The sequence below is a fragment of the Crinia signifera genome, chromosome 2 (genome assembly GCF_055691185.1).
Source record: "Crinia signifera chromosome 2, ASM5569118v1, whole genome shotgun sequence".
NCBI lineage: Eukaryota > Metazoa > Chordata > Amphibia > Anura > Myobatrachidae > Crinia > Crinia signifera.
The window spans coordinates 103,828,669-103,852,578 of NC_139218.1; the positions used below are offsets into that span (position 1 = coordinate 103,828,669).

General features: G+C 46.8%; 1 protein-coding gene across 2 annotated transcripts in view; it reads right to left on the reverse strand.

The window, feature by feature from the left end:
* Positions 1–3,851: 3,851 nt before the first annotated feature.
* The window catches only part of LOC146058805 (uncharacterized), a 43,504-nt gene continuing 23,445 nt past the window's right edge, over positions 3,852–23,910 (reverse strand). Inside the window, exons 2-7 of one of the 2 annotated variants that reach the window (XM_083171037.1) lie at positions 19,992–20,062; positions 19,804–19,854; positions 8,969–9,062; positions 7,839–7,922; positions 5,927–6,010; positions 3,852–4,078 (exon numbers count right to left, since the gene is read on the reverse strand). In XM_083171037.1, coding sequence (XP_083027163.1) covers positions 3,973–4,078; positions 5,927–6,010; positions 7,839–7,922; positions 8,969–9,045 — 351 coding nt within the window. In that variant the 5' untranslated portion in view covers positions 9,046–9,062; positions 19,804–19,854; positions 19,992–20,062 and the 3' untranslated portion in view covers positions 3,852–3,972. The remainder of the gene's footprint in view (positions 4,079–5,926; positions 6,011–7,838; positions 7,923–8,968; positions 9,063–19,803; positions 19,855–19,991; positions 20,063–23,910) is intronic. The other variant, XM_083171038.1, reaches the window with a different exon arrangement.

Genomic DNA, 23,910 nt, shown 5'->3' on the forward strand with positions numbered 1-23,910 from the left:
TACTTCTTTACTTTCACGGCGCCAGCATGGCGCCGCGCGTACTTCCGGGTTACGCTCGCCACTAACTAAGTAAAATAAACTAAGTTAACGCCATGCCAACATAGATAGTTCATACCTCCACTATCCATGTTGGCATGGAGTTGATTTTAATTAGCGTGGCGAGCGTAGCGAGCCACCGAGCCCGCAGCGTGGGCGAGCGAAGCGAGCCCCGCAAGGGGACTCTGACGCGAGGCGCCATGCTGGCGCCGTGAAAGTACAGAAGTACCGCCAAAACTTGGTAGACAACATTTCAGCATCTTTTATGTGGTCACCTAAGTTTACCACACCATATACCCCTTATACAAATTATGCAACACAATAGTAACCACCTTATACTGTACTTGCCTCTTATACCTTATGCCACATGGAATGAGCCAAAATTCACACTATGGCACACGGATTGAGTCAAAATTCACATTATGCCACACAGATTAAGGCAAAATTCACATTTTGCCACATGGATTGAGCCAAAATACACACTATACCAAACGGATTGAGCAAAAATTCACAATATGCTTCATAAACAGGGGCATTGCATTAAAACATTTACACCATAATGCCCATTACATGTTAAGCCACACACAATAATGTCCATTATGTATTATGCCAAATACCGTAATGCCTATTAAAAATTATGCTACATAAGTGCTGCTTATCTACGTGCTCATTGCCAGGGGTTCCATGCTCATTGCTAGGGGTTCCATGCTCATTGCCATGTGGGATTACATGCTCATTTCCAAGGGGGAATACATGCTCGCTGTAACTGGGGGACAGCTGCCGCCGGGGAGAAGTGACAGCCATTGACAGCCGGGCAGAGAGCAGGGGGCTGCCCAGCTGTATTCAGAGCACTGCAGGTCCCAGCTATTTAAAATAATACCCCTTTCACACCAGAAAATGCCGGGCCTTACCCGGGAATATGGTCCCAGGATCGTGCAGGGACATTCCCAGGCTGGCCTATTTTCTACCAGCCTAGTCCCTGCATTTTCTGATGTCAGAGGGAGAGAACCCCCTACCCCCTTTAACCAACTCTCTATATCTTCATATGAGAAGAAATTTTGAGTGGGCTTCAAATAATTTTGGTCCCGTGAAACTGGGCCATTTGGTTCCAGAGAAATCTGCCCTTAAACAACATGAACAGCCATGACATTTCAGAAATGAAAAAATCGGTTAACCCGCAATATCTCTGGAACCAATTAATCCATATGGTATAGCCTGATATCAGATTGAAGCCCCAGCAATTTTGGGTTCAACTGAGATCAACCATGAGCTTCTGTGATGTCAGAGGGGGAACTGGCAGCCGTTGGAACTGGTTGGGGGTCGGAATTAGCGGGTCCCATGTTATCCGATGGTGGAAAACATTGCAGATTTGCCCGGCTGTATCTCCGTTTCCCGAGGGGCTAGCGACATGGGGCCAGGCTCGTTGGAAAGCCCCAGTCCTCAGCTACATAATGGCCCTATTTGGAGAGTGGGCCTGTAGCTGTAGCTCCATCATGCCCATTGTTAATCCGGCCCTGCCCTGTACACTGTACACAGCCCCTGTTACACTGGCCAATGCACCCTGTACACAGTCCCTGTCACACTGGACACAGCCCCTGTCACACTGGACACAGCCCCTGTCACACTGGCCAATGCATCCTGTCACACTGGACACAGACCCTGTCACACTGGACACATTCCCTGTACATTGTACACAGCCCCTGTTACACTGGCCAATGCACCTGAACAGAGCCCCTGTCACACTGGCCTATGCACCCTGTACACAGCCCCTGTCATACTGGCCAATGCACCCTGTACACTGGACACAGCCCCTGTCACACTGGCCAATGCACACTGTACACAAGCCCCTGTATACAGCCCCTGTACACTGGACACAACCCATCACACTGGACACAAGCCCTGTCACACTGAACACAACCCCTGTACACTGGCCACTTCACCTTTACACTGGACACAGCACCTGTACACTGTACACAGCCCATGTACACTGGACAAAGCCTGTCACAATGGACACAACCCCTGTCACTCTGGACACAACCCCTGTACACTGGCCACTGCACCCTGTCACACTGGACAGATATAATGTACACAGAGCCTGTACACAGCCCCTGTACACTGGACACAGCCCCTTTCACACTGGACACAGCCCCTTTCACACTGGACACAGCCCCTGTCACACTGGACACAGGTCCTGTCACACTGAGCACAGCCCCTGTACACTGTACACAGCCCCTGTACACAGCCCTTTTTACACAGCCTCTTGTACATAGCCCCTGTACAGTCCCTTGTACATAGCCCCTTGTACACTGGCCACTGCAGCCCCTGTACACTGGACTTGTGTACAGCAGACCCTGCAGCCCTTAATGGAGTCGCAAAGCAGCAGCAAACAAATAAAATGATAATAAAAAAAATATATTATTATACGGCAGTAGAGCACAGCACAGGGCACAACCACCCTCTCCCCTCTCCTATGCTGGAGTGAAGATGGCTGTGTGCACATTTGTCTTTTATAGAATCCAGAACCCATGAGAATCCGACAGCACGATGAGGACGTTTTGCCTTGTTTTTAGTCCAGAATGAGGCAGGAACTCCCAAGTCAGCTCGGATCCCTCCTCGGATCACGATGTTCGGGTGGGTTCGGATCTCAAAGATCCGGAACCTGCTCATCCGTAATTTATCAGTTGCTACATAGAAGGCCCTTACAAACTTTTGCTATGGGGCCTATGAATATCTAGTTACATGCCTGGAGGTAGGGTTCTCAGATTGCCCACCATTGTATGTTGCTTGTAGATACTGTAATGATGCAAGATGCTGAAACAGCTTCATACAGGTAAGCACAAGAGTTTGGTCCAAATTCCCTCAGAGTCTCTCACATTACTGAAAAAGGATATTCAGATGACTGAAGTCACATAGGGGGTTATTTTGGTTCACTCTTTCTGACAAATTCCTTCTTAGATGGACAAAACCATGTGCACTGCAGGTGGGGCAGATGTTTCTCGTGCAGAGAGAATTAGATTTGGGTGGGGTTTACTTCAGTGTAAACATAAAGCAGTCAGTATTTACCCTGCACAGAAACAGATTAACTCACCCAAATCTAATTCTCTCTGCACAAGTAACATCTGCCCCCCCCTGCAGTGCACATGTTTTTGTCCATCTAAGAAGGATTTTGTCAGAAAGAGTGAACTAGAATAAGGCCCATAGTGTAGCAGCACAATAGACTCAAGGACAGACTTGTCTGGGTCCTAATGCCCAGCATTTAGGGGAGTAATTTCCAGAGGCAATGGACACTCCAGCCTCCGAGGTCCAAGCCCTGAAGGGGCACCTGCATGTAAAACAGGACCTGTGTGATTTACAGCGGGATCCACGTGTGACCAATGCACTTGCAATGGAGACTAGGGTTGCACCTGTAATTAACTCCTTTTAGTGCCAAAATGTCTGTGAGAGATGTGCAAAAAAGCTGCTAAAAATGCCAGCATCACTCACATTAGTTATATATTCAAATAACAAATGTTGTGTATGTTTGCTTGCCAATTTTTACACCTATTTTGACAAATCCACCAGGCACTCAAAGGGTTAATTGACCCTATACCAGAAGCCCTGATAACATCTGTAATAGGGAACAGGTATCTCTTGCCTGGTATTACTCAGCCTGTGCTGAGCAAGCAATGCTGCTGGATTCTGGGATGATACACAGAGGTGACTGGTGACAAACTGCAACTTGCCTTCGTGCAACTTAGATTAATTTACGCTCTGCCAGCATCAATGTAACAAATAAATAAAAGACCACACATAATGCCATATTAGTTATGCTCGTATTTTAATGCTGTAGATCAATTTATCAGAAAGTAAAAACATTTCCAATAATGTCAGACAATATTTATATTGAAATATATGTATATACTGTAAACTTGGCAGTGTGCACAAGTTTAGCAAATCTTAGCACGGAATGAGATGAGGTATACAAATTCTCCTCTCAAATATCATTCCAGGTTGGTCCTGTTGTATCTCCCTTTTCTCAATCTCATTGTTGCTTTCTTCTTCCCTACACCAGAGAGAAAATGTTATTGTCAGCAAAGTACTAGTGAATCAAAATTTAAGCCATGATTAGTAATTTATACAGTATGGAATTCTGAGCAGCAGGTTAGATAGAGACTAATTGGGTGATGTAAAACTTGTATTTGTAAGTTGTATTTGATCAATTAAAATGACAAACGATGTTTGAAGAAACTTGAATTGACAACAAAACAAATTGAGGACATTCACACTGTCATAAGAGAACAAGGGAGACATTTACAAGTTCAATTTTAAATTCATCCAAATCAGTGGGTAGGATGTATTGAAGTACGAGTTCAGCAGCTTTGTTTACCATATGTGTTACTATATGTGTTTAGCAACTCCTCTCTCTGCACATCTGACATTATACATACATGTGTAATGATGGGTCACTTGCACATACTATAGGACTGGATACAGGAGTGCACACTAGTCATGGCACCTATCAGCTGTCTAATCACTGACAGCCTGTTAGGAGTATGCATCAAGCACAATTCTTGGACAATTTTGGCAGAGCTCAAAGTCCACTTAAAAATGCCCTTTCTACAGTCTTGTTGTCAGGCATCCTGGGAACAGAAGGGCTGGGCCGCCATCAGATGGGTGCTAGGGGTGCGGTTGTCCAAGGCCCTGGCACTCTGAAGAGAGGGGAGGACTTGGGCCTATCTATCTCAGGGGGAGATTCTCTAAGAATCTCCGCCCCCCTTCGCCGCCCATTGCATATTTAATTATCGCATATGCTGTAACATATGCGATAATTAAGGCAAAGGACAGCTCTTGCGTTAAGAGCTGTCCTTTGCAGTGAGAGTCGCCGGGTCCCAGCAGGTCCCAGCGGCTCTCCCCTCCCTCCCACACCTGGCGCTGCTGCTGCTGCGCTGGGCTCTCCTTCTCCCTGCACCCGGAAGAGGATCAGTGCAGGGAGGAGGTCACAGGTCCGGGCAGCACTGCGCTGTGCTGCCCGGACACAGGTGAGGGGGTCGGGGGCGATGCGGGGCGGCGGGGGGTCGGCGCGGGGCGGCGGAGGGTTGCGATAGAAGCCCATTGGCTTCTATGGGGCATCGCCAGATTTTTCTGGCGATGCCCCCCGCCGCGGTAACCCGGCGGGGGATTCTTACAGCATCCCAAAATGCGGTAAAAACCCGATAACGGGGTTTTTACCGCATTTTCAGCTTAGAGAATCTCCCCCTCGATCTGCCACTGACCAGCCAATCACTGTAATCAGTGTCGGACTGCGGGTCATTTGCAGCCAACCACACAGAATATCCACCTGCCAGCTAGCCACGGAGAACACTCCTTCGGTGGTAGTCAGCATTGCCCACTTCTGTGCTAGCCAGCCTTGGAGACTCCTTCACTGCACCAGGACATGATGCGGGTCACCTGCTGCCTGCCACCCAGTGCTCAAGCAGCCCATCGAACCGGTGAGCAACACAGAAAGCCCCCGTATACAGCACAGTCACGTTGTGCCAATGAGCCGGGCAGAGGAGCCGACAGCCTTAAGTGTGCAGCATGAGGAGAGGAGAAGGCAAGCTTGAAAGGTCATTTTATAAATTAGCAGCTCAGCAGTGAGAGGCAGCCCAGGGCTGACACTCTAAACATGCTGTGAATATAATGACAGGCTAAGACAGGCTGTATCTAAAAGTAATAATTTGTGCAATAGGGGGAGTTTGGGGGGGGGGGGCTGTCTATTTTGTCAGTCCTGGGCCCCACAATTCCTGATGGCAGCCCTGCAGAAGAGACCCTCAGAGTCCTAAGCAGACAATCTTCTACTGCTCAGATGGGCCTGTGAACTTTGCCAAAGTACAGAATACTCATGGGGTTGTGTAGTTTTCTCTGTCCTCACCGAGAAATTCTCCTCTCAAATATAACTCCAGGTTGGTCCTGTTGTATCTCCCTTTTCTCAATCTCATTGTTGCTTTCTTCTTCCCTACACCAGAAAGAACATTTTATTGTCAGCAAAGTACTAGTGAATCAAAATGTAATTTATACAGTATCAAATTCTGAACAGCAGGTTAGATAGAGATGAATTGGGTGATTTAAAACTTGTATTTGTAAGTTGTATTTGATCAATTAAAATGACAAACGATGTTTGAAGAAACTTGAATTGACAACAAAACAAATTGAGGACATTCACACTGTCATAAGAGAACAAGGGATACATTTACAAGTTCAATTTTAAATTCATCCAAATCAGTGGGTAGGATGTATTGAAGTACGAGTTCAGCAGCTTTGTTTACCATATGTGTTACTATATGTGTTTAGCAACTCCTCTCTCTGCACATCTGACATTATACATACATGTGTAATGATGGGTCACTTGCACATACTATAGGACTGGATACAGGAGTGCACACTAGTCATGGCACCTATCAGCTGTCTAATCACTGACAGCCTGTTAGGAGTATGCATCAAGCACAATTCTTGGACAATTTTGGCAGAGCTCAAAGTCCACTTAAAAATGCCCTTTCTACAGTCTTGTTGGCAGGCATCCTGGGAACAGAAGGGCTGGGCCGCCATCAGATGGGTGCTAGGGGTGCGGTTGTCCAAGGCCCTGGCACTCTGAAGAGAGGGGAGGACTTGGGCCTATCTATCTCAGGGGGAGATTCTCTAAGAATCTCCGCCCCCCTTCGCCGCCCATTGCATATTTAATTATCGCATATGCTGTAACATATGCGATAATTAAGGCAAAGGACAGCTCTTGCGTTAAGAGCTGTCCTTTGCAGTGAGAGTCGCCGGGTCCCAGCAGGTCCCAGCGGCTCTCCCCTCCCTCCCACACCTGGCGCTGCTGCTGCTGCGCTGGGCTCTCCTTCTCCCTGCACCCGGAAGAGGATCAGTGCAGGGAGGAGGTCACAGGTCCGGGCAGCACTGCGCTGTGCTGCCCGGACACAGGTGAGGGGGGAGGTGGCGATGCGGGGCGGCGGGGGGGCGGCGCGGGGCGGCGGAGGGTTGCGATAGAAGCCCATTGGCTTCTATGGGGCATCGCCAGATTTTTCTGGCGATGCCCCCCGCCGCGGTAACCCGGCGGGGGATTCTTACAGCATCCCAAAATGCGGTAAAAACCCGATAACAGGGTTTTTACCGCATTTTCAGCTTAGAGAATCTCCCCCTCGATCTGCCACTGACCAGCCAATCACTGTAATCAGTGTTGGACTGCGGGTCATTTGCAGCCAACCACACAGAATATCCACCTGCCAGCTAGCCACGGAGAACACTCCTTCGGTGGTAGTCAGCGTTGCCCACTTCTGTGCTAGCCAGCCTTGGAGACTCCTTCACTGCACCAGGACATGATGCGGGTCACCTGCTGCCTGCCACCCAGTGCTCAAGCAGCCCATCGAACCGGTGAGCAACACAGAAAGCCCCCGTATACAGCACAGTCACGTTGTGCCAATGAGCCGGGCAGAGGAGCCGACAGCCTTAAGTGTGCAGCATGAGGAGAGGAGAAGGCAAGCTTGAAAGGTCATTTTATAAATTAGCAGCTCAGCAGTGAGAGGCGGCCCAGGGCTGACACTCTAAACATGCTGTGAATATAATGACAGGCTGTATCTAAAAGTAATAATTTGTGCAATAGGGGGAGTTTGGGGGGGGGGGGGGGGCTGTCTATTTTGTCAGTCCTGGGCCCCACAATTCCTGATGGCAGCCCTGCAGAAGAGACCCTCAGAGTCCTAAGCAGACAATCTTCTACTGCTCAGATGGGCCTGTGAACTTTGCCAAAGTACAGAATACTCATGGGGTTGTGTAGTTTTCTCTGTCCTCACCGAGAAATTCTCCTCTCAAATATAACTCCAGGTTGGTCCTGTTGTATCTCCCTTTTCTCAATCTCATTGTTGCTTTCTTCTTCCCTACACCAGAAAGAACATTTTATTGTCAGCAAAGTACTAGTGAATCAAAATGTAATTTATACAGTATCGAATTCTGAGCAGCAGGTTAGATAGAGATGAATTGGGTGATGTAAAACTTGTCTTTGTAAGTTGTATTTGATCAACCAAAATGACAAACGATGTTTGAAGAAACTTGAATTGACAACAAAACAAATTGAGGACATTCACACTGTCATAAGAGAACAAGGGAGACATTTACAAGTTCAATTTTAAATTCATCCAAATCAGTGGGTAGGATGTATTGAAGTACGAGTTCAGCAGCTTTGTTTACCATATGTGTTACTATATGTGTTTAGCAACTCCTCTCTCTGCACATCTGACATTATACATACATGTGTAATGATGGGTCACTTGCACATACTATAGGACTGGATACAGGAGTGCACACTAGTCATGGCACCTATCAGCTGTCTAATCACTGACAGCCTGTTAGGAGTATGCATCAAGCACAATTCTTGGACAATTTTGGCAGAGCTCAAAGTCCACTTAAAAATGCCCTTTCTACAGTCTTGTTGGCAGGCATCCTGGGAACAGAAGGGCTGGGCCGCCATCAGATGGGTGCTAGGGGTGCGGTTGTCCAAGGCCCTGGCACTCTGAAGAGAGGGGAGGACTTGGGCCTATCTATCTCAATCTGCCACTGACCAGCCAATCACTGTAATCAGTGTTGGACTGCGGGTCATTTGCAGCCAACCACACAGAATATCCACCTGCCAGCTAGCCACGGAGAACACTCCTTCAGTGGTAGTCAGCGTTGCCCACTTCTGTGCTAGCCAGCCTTGGAGACTCCTTCACTGCACCAGGACATGATGCGAGTCACCTGCTGCCTGCCACCCAGTGCTCAAGCAGCCCATCGAACCGGTGAGCAACACAGAAAGCCCCCGTATCACTGACAGCCTGTTAGGAGTATGCATTAAGCACAATTCTTGGACAATTTTGGCAAGTATCATATTATACACATTACAGTATATATATATCTGAAATAATGTTGTATAATTTGAACAACTTACTTTTCCGCTTCCCCAACTTGTACAAGGCAGGCAAGGGCCACAGCTACTGTCACCAAAATTACCAATTTGGGCATCATCTTGGGATTCTAAGATTCTGTTCAATAAACATACATTGCAATTACTTTATGCATGCAGACAGCATTTACACATTATTTCATAATATACTGTATATATACAGTACTGTATATTGCAAGTTTCTGACTTTGTTCGGAAACCCAAGTGCGGCCAAACGCTGTATTCTAGTGTCAGATTCTCACATGATGCCGAGTCTTTAAAGGCTCGGCGTCCCGAGAATTCAGCGCCATTTCTCACATGCTTCCACAAGCTTTGCACAGCTCTGCTAAGTGTAGTCTCCAGAGGCAATGGAGTCATCTGCCGCCGGGTGCCAGCCTTAAAGGGGGCACTGGCTCCATTGCCTCCCGATGTTCCTGTATTTTGGAAACCAGGATCGACCCATGAGCCTGGTGCTGGTTAAAAAAATATGGGGGGGACCCCATTTTTTTGTCCATCCTGAATTTCTAAAACCAGGACCAGTTTAATGAGCCTGGGGCTGATTATAGCCAGGCGGGGGGACCCACGCTAAAAAAAAAAAAAATTATATATTTTCTTTTCTACACTGCCCAGCATTGGCCATATCTGACAGATCCGTATGATGCTGGTAGCTTGTACATATTTGTCTGCCATATTTTCGGCACCCAAATACGAATGTGTACAAGCGGCTACGATATCGAAAAATACCAATAAGGAGAATACGGCTGTACTCTCCATTTATATTTGTTGGTCTTATACAGCCAATCCCATTTGTACCCTTTTGTACAGGGAACAGCCTTAGTAAATTTCCCCCTTAGTATTATAGAGATGGGGGCAAAATTGCCAACCCTCACAGAAATGGCCGGGTGACTCATAAAAATGATTTAGTGGCTCTCATCTAGTTTTCACCTCGTCATTATGAAGCTCAACAGTGATTGAAAAAAGTCATTTAAAAAAAAAGAAATATAATTTTAATATTCTTCATATTAGATATATTTAAAAAATATATATATTATGGGGGCTTCCGGTTGGCGTTACTCCAGGGAGGACGCGTTCTTAATGAGCTCCCAGACCGCGGCACTAAAAGCAATCAAATAAGACTGCACACACGGCTCAAACTGACCCCCGTGCCAACCTCAACATAAGGGATAAGCGTCGGCAAGTGTCCCCAGCCGGGACCGGCTTCCGACCCACCCCAATCCACCGGAGACCGGCTCCTCAGATCCGGAGCCCAAGGCGCGTCCGCCATCTTGTCTTGCGGCCTAGCCCCACAACCCTCCTTCCAGTGCCCCTAACCACCCTGTGGGACCACTCACCGAGACAACCATCCTCCGCAGCGTGCCGCCGGGTGTCTGGCTGTCTGGGATCGGCGGTGCATCCAGCGGCGGGTGTCGCGCTCGGCTCCAGGCTGTCTGCCGCACGTGGCACATGAGGGGGCAGGGATCACAGCAGCACAGCTGTCTCCCTGTTCAGCTGGCTGATCGGCGGTGACGGCTCCGACGGCTGCCTGACCGGGACCTGGGGAAGCCTTTGCTGACACCCTGCAGGACTAGACTTCGGAGTGGAGGGGTGCTGCGCAGGTCCTCTTTCCATACACGGACGGCTCCTGTCTCCCATCCCTGCACCCCACCAGTTACCCGCTCTCCACAGGCTATATTCCGGGACACTACACATGGCTTCCGCAGCTAACAGCCAGTAAACAGGTACCGGAGCTCAGTATATCTCAGAGACGAGAAGTCCTCTTGCCTAACCACCCCCACTCCTCCCAGCTGATACTGCATCCCTGATCACCCCCCCCGGTCCCTATTCCACTCAACCCAGGTCACCCTCACCAAGTGACACCAAACCCTCCCCAGTCATCAACTGCATACTGGGACATACGTCCACCTACTTACCCCACCCAGAGACTGCCCTACTTGCTTGAGACCTCTGGCACACCTAGGCCAGCCAATCAACAGCACCATTGATTGATGTCTCCGACTCTGCAACATTTTTGACTTGAACGGAAAAGACGACTCCATTACCCATACACACAGAAACCAGCCAACTGCCAGCTAGGCCCTTTGCCCACAATAACAGGCTGCCACACCTGGACCGGGCCAATTCAGGCGAAGGTGATCTCTGCTCCAGAACGCCTGCACATCACCTCTCAAACCAGACCAAGTCTTTCCCTACTCCACAACGAAGGCTGACCTCTGCCCCCACAGAAGCCGGTGGTGGAATACCTCTCCCCAACATTTACTGGAGAAAAACATCCATGGGTACAAATAAGAAATATAATTTGTCTGTAAAATACCAGAACCTACCAAATCAGCAATGGATATCTATACCAGGTTGAACTAGATGGACGCAAGTCTTTTTTCAGCCTTACCTACTTTGTAACAGTACCCCCGTGACACAACACACCTAATCCGAGAGTGACGGCCCGCTGGGGCCTTGGGTGCAGAGGTTGAGCCCACCCACGCTTAGCGGTCTCAGGAGGAACTGTCCGCTCTGCCCTTTCCACACACGAAAAGCGCAGTATCAACGCCCCCCCTTTTAAGTGTTCTGGACTGCCCTTCCGACAGCTCTGTCAACTGCTACTCCTACTAGACAGGACTCGTGAGTTCATCATCATTCTCATACTGCTGTTACAAAACCTTTTCTTTCTCAATTGTATTAGCCGTGTGTCTCACAATGTTTTTATGTGATCACTAAGATTCTCTCGCTTTTATAATAATAAGGGTTTGCGGTGCTTTGAATTTATTGTATTACGTGTCCCTACGGGGGCTGGCAGTGCCTTGAATTTAATATATTGCGTATCTCTTTAAGGGATGACAGTGCTTTGAATTTATTGTATTACAAGCCCCTCTGGGGGTTGACAATGTTTTGAATTTATTGTATTACGTATCTCTCTAGAATCGGGAGATAACTCTCCCATTCTACATTTCCGCTTTCCAGGTTATGCACAGGTTTTTTGAGCCTTACTCTGCTACTAACATGGTAAAAGGTAGACCCCAAGGGACAAAGGTCCCCCAACCCACCCCCTCCTCCTCTCAAAGCTCTCACAGAGATCAAGCTACCCCACCCTCTACCCCTTCCCTCTCACAACTAGTCTCCCAACCCCCACCTTCATCCACTCACCTGGCTGTTCCATCAGCGACGGAAGCAGCACGGGAAATGCTATTGGTCCTCAAACCAGCCATAGACCAACAATTTTCAGAATTCAAAAGCACATTAGCCTCAGTGGTCTCCCAACTTGATTCCAACACCAAACAAATTGGGACGTTGGAGCAAAGGATCAACGACCAAGAAGACACCCTGGTGTCGGTCCAATCCTCTGTTGACACCCATGAGTCGACAATTAAAACCCTCCTAGACAAAATTGACAATTTAGAAAACAGAAATCGTCGTAACAACTTACGATTTCTGGGTATACCCGAATCGATCACTGGCCAAACCCTACTGCAATATCTTCAATCTGACCTTACCCATGCCCTGGGCCTCTCGCCCTCTGGGAATATCATAATCGAAAGAGCTCACAGACTAGGCCCGGAACGAGCCCAAGCGGGTGATCGGCCCAGACCAGTCATAGCAAAATACCTGAACTACAGAGACAAAGAATCAATACTTTGCGCATATCGTAGAGCTGGTTCAGTGTCAATAGACAGCCGGAAGATCCTGATATTTCAGGATTTCTCTGCATTGGTCTCCCAGAAACGCAGGGAATTCTCCCCAATATGCAAGATGCTCTTTGACCGACACTACAAGTTTACACTTCTATTTCCAGCTAAATTAAAAGTTACAGTGAATGGCACCACTCATCACTTTGAAGATCCTCGCTCGGCAAGATCCTTCGTGTCCTCGCTGTCACTGGCTGAAAACTCCCCCCCAAGATCTCCACAACAAGCTGGTCAGGAATAGTCCTAGATACCAACCCCTTTATAAAAGAGAGATACATACAATCCACTGATAACCAATGTACCCATACCCCATTTTTCTCTTATTCCTAGCTTTATCCTGTATCTCTTACAAATTAAGATTTCAAACACAGTTATGTATATGTTTGTATTTGTTCATGGTTAATGACCCAACTACCTGTGTGCTTGAAGCCTCAGGTTTTTGTTTTTTCTCATTGGAAAATGTTGAAAAAGGCAAGGATTGGAGCACTAACTTCAATTGTGAAATGTTCTTACTTTTTTTATTGTGTGAAGATGTTATGGGCGGACGTGGCTGGAGCCTAGCACCCTCAACCGCTAACCGGTTCCCCAGAGGCTGGGCTGGGGACATGGTCATGATGCTCACCTTGATCTTTGAAAGGGCAAAGTCAAAGCAGGGTATAGGATGACATCTAGCTCACATCATACTGCCCCTACTACTACTACACACGACCAACTACACATAGTCTCGTGGAATGTACATGGCCTCAACTCACCGGTAAAACGGAAAAAAATCTCTACCCATCTAAAACGCCTCTCCCCGGATGTAGTGTTCCTACAGGAGACACACTGGACACTGGCCCAGGATGGGTCGATAAAAGATACCTGGATCAGGGAATGTGTCTCAGCCTCTTACACCTCTAAAAGACGTGGTGTGGCCATTCTTTTCCATAAACGCCTACGATACACAATTCTAGATACCTTTAAAGACGAAGAGGGACAATTCCTTTTACTAGATGTGCTCATACAGGACACACATTACACCCTCCTAAACTTATATGCCCCACCATCTCCAAACAGCGATTTCTTCCAGGCTCTCTCAAATTTTTTACTACAATGCACTCATCACAACCTTGTGATTGGGGGAGATTTCAACTGTATAGTTGACCCCCATTTAGACAGATCGACACAGCCCCAACCAAGCTCCTCTATGGGAGATAAAGGCATACACCTTCTTCAAAACATACACAACCTCCATGATGCATGGAGAATTCTAAACCCCAATGACAAAACATATACTTTTCACTCTCATGTCCACCACTCATTTTCCAGAATTTGAAAAAGCTGCACCTTTCAAGCAGCGAAACGCGTTAGTAGTACCTCTGGACCGGACCAACTGTACCCATTGAATACCCCCTGCCTACCCAGCCCATCTGGATCTTCATTGTCATCTTGTCACCCACGCTCTCTCAGCTTGTTACCACCAATACCAATCATCGGTCATCATCCCAACCAGACATCTTGTATACAGCGAGTGCAGGAATTGAGGTTGGCCACTTACATCACTTGCCATTCAAGTTTACCAACCTTGAGGACACCTGCTTTTCACCAACCGCTAAATTGGGACCTCTAGCGAAGTGGGAAATACCTGGCTATATACAACCTTAGCCCCCGTCATCATCGGGTCATTGCCCATTGTGGCCCCACCCCCGCAACCAATTGAGGACACCCCATAATCATATCTGGGATTAGACCATCTGAGACATCGTGTGGTAACTATTAGCCCATTGGGCCCCTTGATTTTTCTCAATTACTGTTATACCTCCTCATCCAATGGAACTGGTCATACTTTTCAATTCATCAATTCAGCCTCCGGTCCAGTTATAACAACATATTTGTTTTTATCCATCTGATTCCTCAATTCATTTTATTTTTTATTTTTTATTTTCCATTATTTATTATTTTTCATATTGTGTTATTGTACCTATTAATTTTAATTGTTATTAAACATTTATATACCCTTTTCATCAAACCAGCGCCACTTAATTTTCTTTTCTTTTTTGCTTGGTCTATTGGGGCCGACAACCCCTTTCTAAGTGGCAGCTCTTAGCGAGGCACCCTTAAAAACACCTGTCTGTGCACCCTAGGGGGCACACCATTCTTTATCCCTCCAGCACCCCAACCCAGAAACCACAACAAGGTACTGGAGATTCCCATCCTCGCTATACAAATCAGAACAGTTCACTAAATTCTTACAAAACAAATGACAACCTGGAACACTGGGATGACCCCGCCCTATTCTGGGCAACCTCTAAGACTGTCCTCCGAGGACACATACTGGACTACCAATCCAAACACCGTAGAGACCACCGAGAAAAATATAACTCCCTGCTCAAATCAGTACTGGAGGCCTATCAAACATGTGTAGATAACCCATCTGACCCCACGTTCCTTGACTATAAACAAAAACAACAATTAATGGAGAGCTTCCTACTGGCGGACGCCCGACGACATGTGGGCTTTACGTCTAACCGTTACTATATATGGGGCAATAAGGCTGGCCGTCTCTTAGTCAACATGATGAAGGGACACAAAACAAAACACTACATTAAACTTATTAGAGACCCAACCACAACACATAGGGACCACACGACACCTACTATCCTATCCAAATTCCATTCTTATTATAGCACCCTATACACTGCACCCACTACAGACGAACACCTACATGATCGTCTCTTAACACAAGTCAATCTTCCCAAACTTACAGAAGACCAACAAGAACACCTAAATAGAGAGATCACAGAGATAGAGGTTTCTACGGTAATCTCTCAAATTCCTATCGGTAAATCCCCAGGCCCCGACGGATACACGGGTGAATATTACAAAATACTCAAGCCACATATAACACCCATACTAACACAACTATTCAAAAAAATCCATCTAGACCAAATCCCGTTCCCCGGGTTCACCGAATCACACACCATACTCCTCCCGAAACCAGATAGAGATCCAGAACTTATAACTTCTTATAGACCAATAACATTGCTCAACCAAGATCTGAAAATCTTGTCCAAAATCATGGAAAACCGTCTCCACTCCATCTTGCCCACAATACTAACAACTCACCAGCTAGGTTTCACCTGTGACAGATATTCAGTACGGGGTGTCCGCACGGCATTGGCTGCAGTGATAAAGACTTTCCTAGACAAAAACGCCCCACCCTCGATGCTTCTCAGCCTAGATGCTAAAAAAACTTTCGAGTCTATCTCCTGGACACACCTCCAGAAAATTTTAACAATTCAAGCATTTGGCAATCATTTTATACAACTGTTTAGATACCTATACACTTCCCCTAGTACATCTCTGCTAGTAAATGGACAAAGAGGCCATCCCATCACGATTGACAGAGGGACGCGTCAGGGTTGTCCTCTCTCCCCTTTACTATTTAATATTGCACTTGATCCCCTCTTACGGCTCCTACAATCAAGGGATCCCCATGGGTTCGCGTGAAATCAAAGTCATGGCCTTTGCGGACAACCTCCTACTTTATGTAACAAACCCTGAATCCACCCTTCTCCCTATTCTACAAAAAATCAACCAATACGGTACAGTCTCTGGCTTTTCTATAAACCAAGATAAATCCCAAGGTTTATATCTAGGCCCACAAACTCGCCCCCACTGGGCAGGGAAAAGCCACATACGCTGGGCAACCACCGCGATAAAATACCTAGGGATATACATCCCTAAGCGTATTTCAGACCTCTATAAGTTCAATATCACCAAAACCCTGAAACCTATCTTGACGGAACTAGACAACTGGAGACACTTAATGCTCTCATACCTGGGACGTGTTCACTTATTAAAAATGATCACATTTCCCAAACTATTATATCCGCTTCAAATGTTACCAATTCTTCTATTGGCCTCCGATGAGAAACTCATCAACACCACATTTCGCAAATTCATTTGGCATACTAAACGACCACGGATAAGCTATCTAAAACTACAACAACCAGTCTCCAATGGAGGAGTGAATCTCCCAAATCTATCACTTTATAATCAAGCCGGAATACTCCGATATATCCGAGACTGGATTCACGCCACTACCAACCATACAGACACCGACATCGACCAATCATTTCACTGCCACAAACAGGAACTAACGGACCCTACCACACAAAACCCTCTACTGATGACGGCATGGACTGTCTGGCACCGCACACGACACAAATTAAATCTTAATAGCCACCACTCACTATTTCTTCCGCTTCTGAACAATCCTGATTTCCAGGACGGCTCGGCCACGCACCCATTTATTTCATGGAGGACCAAGGGAATCCTACACATTCGGGCCCTTGTCGATAACACGGCCACAGCTCCACTAACGGCACAGGCTTTGGTAGACAAATATGATCTCCCAGCCACACAAGCATTGGCGGTTTACCAGGCCCAACACTACTCTCAGTACTCCGACATTTATCATCTACAGACCTTACAAACGAACTTGACACTCTGCTCTTCAAACCCACTTCTGGCAGGAAAGCAATTTCTACTTATTACCAGACCCTTCATACACCCAGTGATCATTCTACAAAACACACTGGCCTATCCACATGGCTGCGAACATTCCCCCAACTCACACTAAAACATCAACTGCGTTCCTTCTTATACTCTTGGAAAACATTACCAGCTTCAATGTACAGAGAGATGTTTTACAATATCTATCAAAATGGCTACCTCTCCCCACATTGACGACACTTAATGGGTATCTCAGACACAGACAGTTGCTCAAAATGTGATAGTCCTGACGCAACATTCCAACACCTCATGTGGGACTGCTCTATTATTAAACGTTTCTGGAAACAAGTTCAGGGATTTTCCATTACATTCTTACTGAACCGTCTTCCCCTGCCGGCGGAGTGGGCAATCCTAGGCATTTTTCCTGTGGGGACACCAATCTTACAGGAGAGAAAAAAGATGATGCTCATTATATCTGCGGTAGCCCGCAAATGTATCCTACATCAATGGATACATAAGGACCCTCCTTCTATACCCCTGTTCCGAGCAAAGCTATTCCATATATTCCATATGGAATGGGTGGAATCATCCCTCCAAAAAGAAGAACGTACGGAAACGTTTTTCTAGATATGGGAGGGTTTTATTGACTCACTATCCAATGATCTGAAATCACAAATTCACAAATGTTTCCGCTCCACCCAATGGTATGAGACCCGTGTCCTCACTGGGCCCAACCCGATAGATTTTCCAGCAAATACGATCATTGTTTGAGTGATGGTGTGGTTTAGGTCCTAGCTGCCTCACTTCCTGTCTACAGATATTCCCTCAATTTTTTAGGTGATTTCAAAATTGTAATCTCCACAGAAACCTCTGCATCTAAACTACTTAAACTCACAAATAATGCTTAGTCTATACCAGTGTTCACCAACCTTATTTGGGGTGTGAACTACTCGAGAAAAAATGAAACCGCTTGAAGAGCTACTAAAAATGTTTTAATAAAAATCTGCTAATTTCTCATGTGGTTCCCGTTCCTGTCTGGCCATCTTCCAACGGATCCCCTCTCCGTCTTGCAGTGACTCCCAACTACCTTCCCACTTATCTCTGTGGGAGTGTCAGCTGTTCTGCTGTCTTCCACCAGTGGCTACCGGCGGTGTGCATATTCCTGGGTTGCCATAGCAGCCTCCAGTCTGTTATGGGAGAATGACACTGAATCCCTCTGCAGCTGCGGGAGGATTCTGGGTTCTCTCTTACAACCTTGTGGAGGCTCCCGGATTCAGCTCCTGATATCAGGCACTTAATCCCAGCTGACAGGAGTACTGTAGCTAGGCGAGCTACCCATAATATGACCTTGAGCTACTGGTAGCTCGCGAGCAACAGGTTGGAGACCACTGGTCCATACCATCCTATTATGTGGACACTCACATGATTTGTTCTACACTCACTGTTATGACATTTTGTATTACCCCCAACTCCCCAATCCCTCTCTTGATCATTTCCTGCTCTGTTTTAACTTTTCCCTTTGTGAGCCTAATTCAGATCTGACGGCAGGACAAAATTGTTCTCAAAATTGGCAAAACCATGTGCACTGCAGGTGGGGGGCAAATGTAATATGTGCTCTCTTTCTACTTTGTTGCCCTCTCCATCTCAAATTTCAAGAACCTCATCTCTTCAAACCACAATATCTTTTAACTGTCAACTCCCTCCACTGCCATTCCTTGCCACGACTCATTTAATCACTATCTACCCTTTTATATACCTCATCCCACCCCATCCCTTCCTCCATACCTTTCTCATTCTTCCTGTTCCCATCTTGCCCTCTTCCTCAATATCTCCCTCTCATCAGAGACTGTCCATTCTGACTTCAAACATGCCCTTGTCTGCCCTATTATTAAACCCATGCTTGATCCTAACTACTGAGCAATGCCTCTTCTCCTTTTTGCCTTCAAACTCCTTGAGCATTGTATCTGCAATTGCCTCACTGGCTTTCTCTCCCTCTTTCAGTCCGGCTTCCATCATCTCTACTCCAAAAAAAATCACCCTCATAAAAGTCTGTAATTACCTTTTTACCACTAAATCCGAGAGCGCCTATTCTCTTTTTAATTTCTTAGACCTTTTCGGCTGCTAGATCTTTCTACTGTGGACGTCCCTCTCCTTTTGAAAAATGTTCACTCTCTTAGTCTGCATAATAATGCCTTCTCCGCACACAGGCATCAATTCCCCTCCTCTGCTGCCGCTGCTGTCTGCAGAGTATAGCAGACAGCAGCACAGGCTGTGTGTGCCCCCCATCCAACCTGCGAGCGCTGCGGTCCGCAGGTTGTACGTCCCCCATTGATGTAAATGGGAGCCAGGTCGGATGACCCGGTGTACCCATTTACACCGCTCTCTACCCAGGTCCTAGCCGTGTTCTACCCAGGTCAGGACCTGGGTAGAAGTCCCCTGTAATTGAACACAGCGTGTCCCATTTACACGGCCGCTGACCCGGGTCTTACCCGCCGAAGACCCGGGGTTTTGAGGTGGTGTAAAGGGGGTATTTGATGTGTCTGACTTTAAGCAATAACATTTTCTCTACCTAACTACTGTACATGTGGGTATTTCTATATTATGTGCTAATATTAACATATCAGTAATTGTATAATCCATACTCACCTCGTTCCTTGGATTCTTGAATTCAGCAAAATCTTTTTTTCCCTACAAGTGCTAAATATACATAATTTCAGGTTTTTATATTGTAGAGGTGAGTGATATTCAGCCCTTCAATATTTGAGGTAAACATGGCATACAAGTCACAAGCAGCTGGTATGGCACAAACAATGCAACATAATCTTGTGATTTACCACTTATGAGAACCTGAGCTCCATCCGCTTCTCACAGGATATTACTGTTTATTAATGAAGCTTCAGTGGTCCTGCAAAAAGACAAAGGGCAAAATAAAACCTACAATTTCTTTATGGGTATATACAATATTATTTTTTATATCCTCACCTAGCACCATTTGTATAGAAATTAGAACAGTGTAAATTCTGTACAGAACACAAGTCCTGCGATTGTGTCTCAGAAATGAAATTGACAGATTGAGGTATTCACGGGGAAGGATAGGGGTGCAGGCAGCCAGCAGTCAGGAAAACAGGGGCCTCGCAATGCCCCCTGTGACTGCAAGTCTGAGTAAGGTAAGACTTACTTAGGCTTGCAGTTGTAGATGAATAAGGGGATTTTTGGTTCTTACCTGTAAAATCCTTTTTCTCGTAGGCCAAGGTGGATGCTGGGAAAATAGGTATTTCAGGTCTGAGAGGACCGGGTACCAAGGAGTACTATGGGTGGCCATACACACGCAAATTTATCTGCAGATCTGTCTGGTTGGAACAAAAACATGGTTATGGATGAGAGCAAATGACAGTTGACCATTTGCTTTGAAATCCTGGAAAACTGACAAACTGTCACTCATCCATAACCATGTTTTTGTTCCAACCAGCCATATCTGAAGATAAATCTTACTAGTGTATGGGTACCTTAAGACAGTGCAGCCTGTAGCCCCTCCCCCTAATACCCCTTCCTGTCCTTAGAGACCAGTTTTAACTTAACAAGCCGAGGAATAGGGATAGGAGAGAAGAACCATTCAACAGAACATACAAACAAGGGCAGTCAACTACTGCCAACTAACTTAACTGCTCATCTGGAGTACAAGGGTGTGCACCCAGCATCCACCTTGGCCTACGAAAAAAGGATTTTACAGGTAAGGACCAAAAATCCCCTTTTTTCTAATGGCCCAGGTGGATGCTGGGAAAATGGGACGTCCTAAAGCTGTTGTCCCCTAAGGGTGGGAACGCTCCCAAGCTAAAATGTGAACACCTCTGCCAAAGGCTGCATTAACTGAGGCGAAATTGTAAAAACGATCAAATGTAATGAACGTGTGAGCAGAAGACCATGTGGCTGCCCTACAAATGTTCTCAGCCGAGACACCAGCCCGCACAGCCCATGATGTCCCCACGGACCTAGTGGAGTGTGCCCGCACCGAATAAGGGACCGGTAGACCAGCCGACACGTATGCCTGACAGATTGTATAATGGCCACCCAGGCTTCTGCGCACTGTACAGGACAAACAGAGAATCAGTTTTCCTGATGCTTGCCGTTCTTGTGACGTAAAGGCACAAGGCCCTAACATCGTCCAAGGACTCATCCACTGATGAAGTTTCGCTCCCATCTGCTGAAGAAGGGTGTGGCGAATAAAGCGGGACTATAATCTCCTCATTAATGTGGGATTTTGATACCACTTTGGGGAGCTAGCCCTGTCTAGTACGAAGGACTGCTCTGTCTTCGTGAAAGATCAGGAACGGGGATTTACACAAAAGAGCACTGAGGTTTGATACCCTATGGGCTGAAGAAATTGCCAGTAGGAACAAAGTTTTCTGAGTGAGCCAGGGGAGACCCACAGAATCCAACGGTTTAAAAGGTGATTTAGCCAAGTATTTTAGGACCAAAGCCAAATCCCATGGATTGGCTGGAGGTCTAACAGGGGGTTGGAGATGTAAGACTCCCTGCAGGAAAGTATGGATAGTGGCAGACATTGCAATCTTCCGTTGGAACAACACCGACAGAGCTGACACCTTCAGGGATGCGTTGCTGAGGCCTAGTTCTAGGCCTGACTGAAGAAAAGCCAGAATTCCGGGCCGGCCGATATATGCGAGGGTTAAACCCTTTAGGCTCGCACCACAGAAAATATTTGTGCCAGATTCTGTGATAGATCCTTGCGGATGAAGGTTTCCTGGCTGCCAACATGGTCTTGATTACTGTAAATCCCCTTGTTTTCAGAACTAACTGCTCAATAGCCACCCCGTCAAAGCCAACCTGTGAATGTCGGGATGTTGGCAAGGGCCCTTTGACAGTAAGTCCGGACGTAGAGGCAAGGGAAACGGAGGTCTGGGTACCATGACCGTCTTGGGCATTTGGGGGCAATCAAGATTACTACCACCTGTTCTCGTTTAAATTCTTTGGATGAGGTGTGGCAGAAGAGCTATCGGAGGGAAAGCATAGACCCTTTGGAAGGGCCATGGAGGGGACAGAGCGTCTATCAGACAGGCTTGAGGATCTCTTGTTCTTGAGCAGAACAGTGGCAGCTTCTTGTTGTGGCGCGATGCCATGAGGTCCACTTGTGGAAGTCCCCCTCGATCCACCAGGAGATCGAACACCTCTGGATGAAGGGACCACTCCCAAGTGTATTGTTTGGCAATTCAGGAAGTCTGCCTCCCAATTTAACACTCCGGGAATGTACACCGCTGATAGGGCTGAAAGATGTCTTTCTGCCCACTTTAAAATGTGAGACTCCTCCTGCATTGCTGCCCAGCTTTTTGTCCCGCCTTGATTGACGTACGCAAGAGCCAGGTCTTCTGTGAAGAAGGTACCCTGATTCGTTGAATGTCCTGTGAATGGTCCGTAATTCTAGGACATTTATCGAGAGTCTGGACAGTTGATGTGTCCAAAGACCCTGGAAGGAGTGTTGTAGTACCACTGCTCCCCAGCCCTGTAGGCTTGCGTCTGTGGTGACTACTGTCCAATCCTGAATTGCAAATAAACTACCCTTCTTGAGGTTCTCCGACTGGAGCCATCATAGAAGGGAGATCCGAGCCTCCCGGGTTAGTATCAGGAACTGGGTTTTCAAGTGGAGCGGTGACCGACTCCAGTGACTGAGGAGTGCTAATTGGAGTGTGCGAGAGTGAAATTGTCCGAACTCCACCATTAGTAAAGTGGAGACCATTTTCCCTACCACTTTAATGCACATATGAATTGACACTCTGTGTTGTTTGAGGAAGGATCGAATGAGCTCCTGTAACTACAACCTTTTTTCTCGGGGTAAAAACACTTTCTGTAAGACTGTGTCTATAAGGGCTCCCAGATGAATCATGGAAGTTGCCTTAGTCAGGCTGGACTTTCTCCAATTGACCAACCAGCTGTGCGTCTGGAAAAGGTCTGTTGTTATCTGCAAGTGAGTCTGGAGGATGTCCATTGACTGTGCCAAGAGTAGAAGGTCGTCCAGATACGGTAGGATCTGTATTTCCTGTTTGTGAAGATGGGCTGCCATTACCGCCATCACCTTCGTGAAAACTCTTGGAGCGGTGGAGAGGCCAAATGGAACTGGAAATGGCGCTCCAGTACTGCGAACCGAAGGAAACGCTGATGTGTTAACTTTATGGGGAAGTGGAGATATGCGTCCTGGATATCCAGGGACGTCATGAAATCCCCCGATTCTATTGATTGGAGAATGGACTTGAGTGATTCCATGTGGAACTTTGGCACTCGAAGGAACAAATTCAGCCTCTTTAGCTTGAGAATCGGACGGTAAGAACCGTCTGGTTTGCTTACCAAGAAGAGATTTGAATAAAAGCCTGTTCCCCTCTGCACAGGAGGGACCAGAATTATCACTTGTGCTTGTAGGAGAGTCGAGATTGCTGTCTCAAGGGCTGCCGCCGTCGATGGATTTGCAGGAAGACCTGTTGTAAAAAATTGAACTCGAGGTCTGGACCAAAAGGTGAGGGAGTAGCCTTGTGATAGAACATTCATAACCCAAGAGTCTGTTGTTGAGTCTTCCAAATCCCTGCAAACCAAAGAAGGCGTACTCCTACCGCCATTTCTGATGGCATAGGACTTTTGCCGTCAAGCTGTAAGTTTGTCTGCCTGTTTAGGGGCCTGTCGACGACCTGTCCAGCCCTGTCACTGCTTGGGTTTCTGATTATTGATGGAGGGCTGAAATCTTGTATAGGT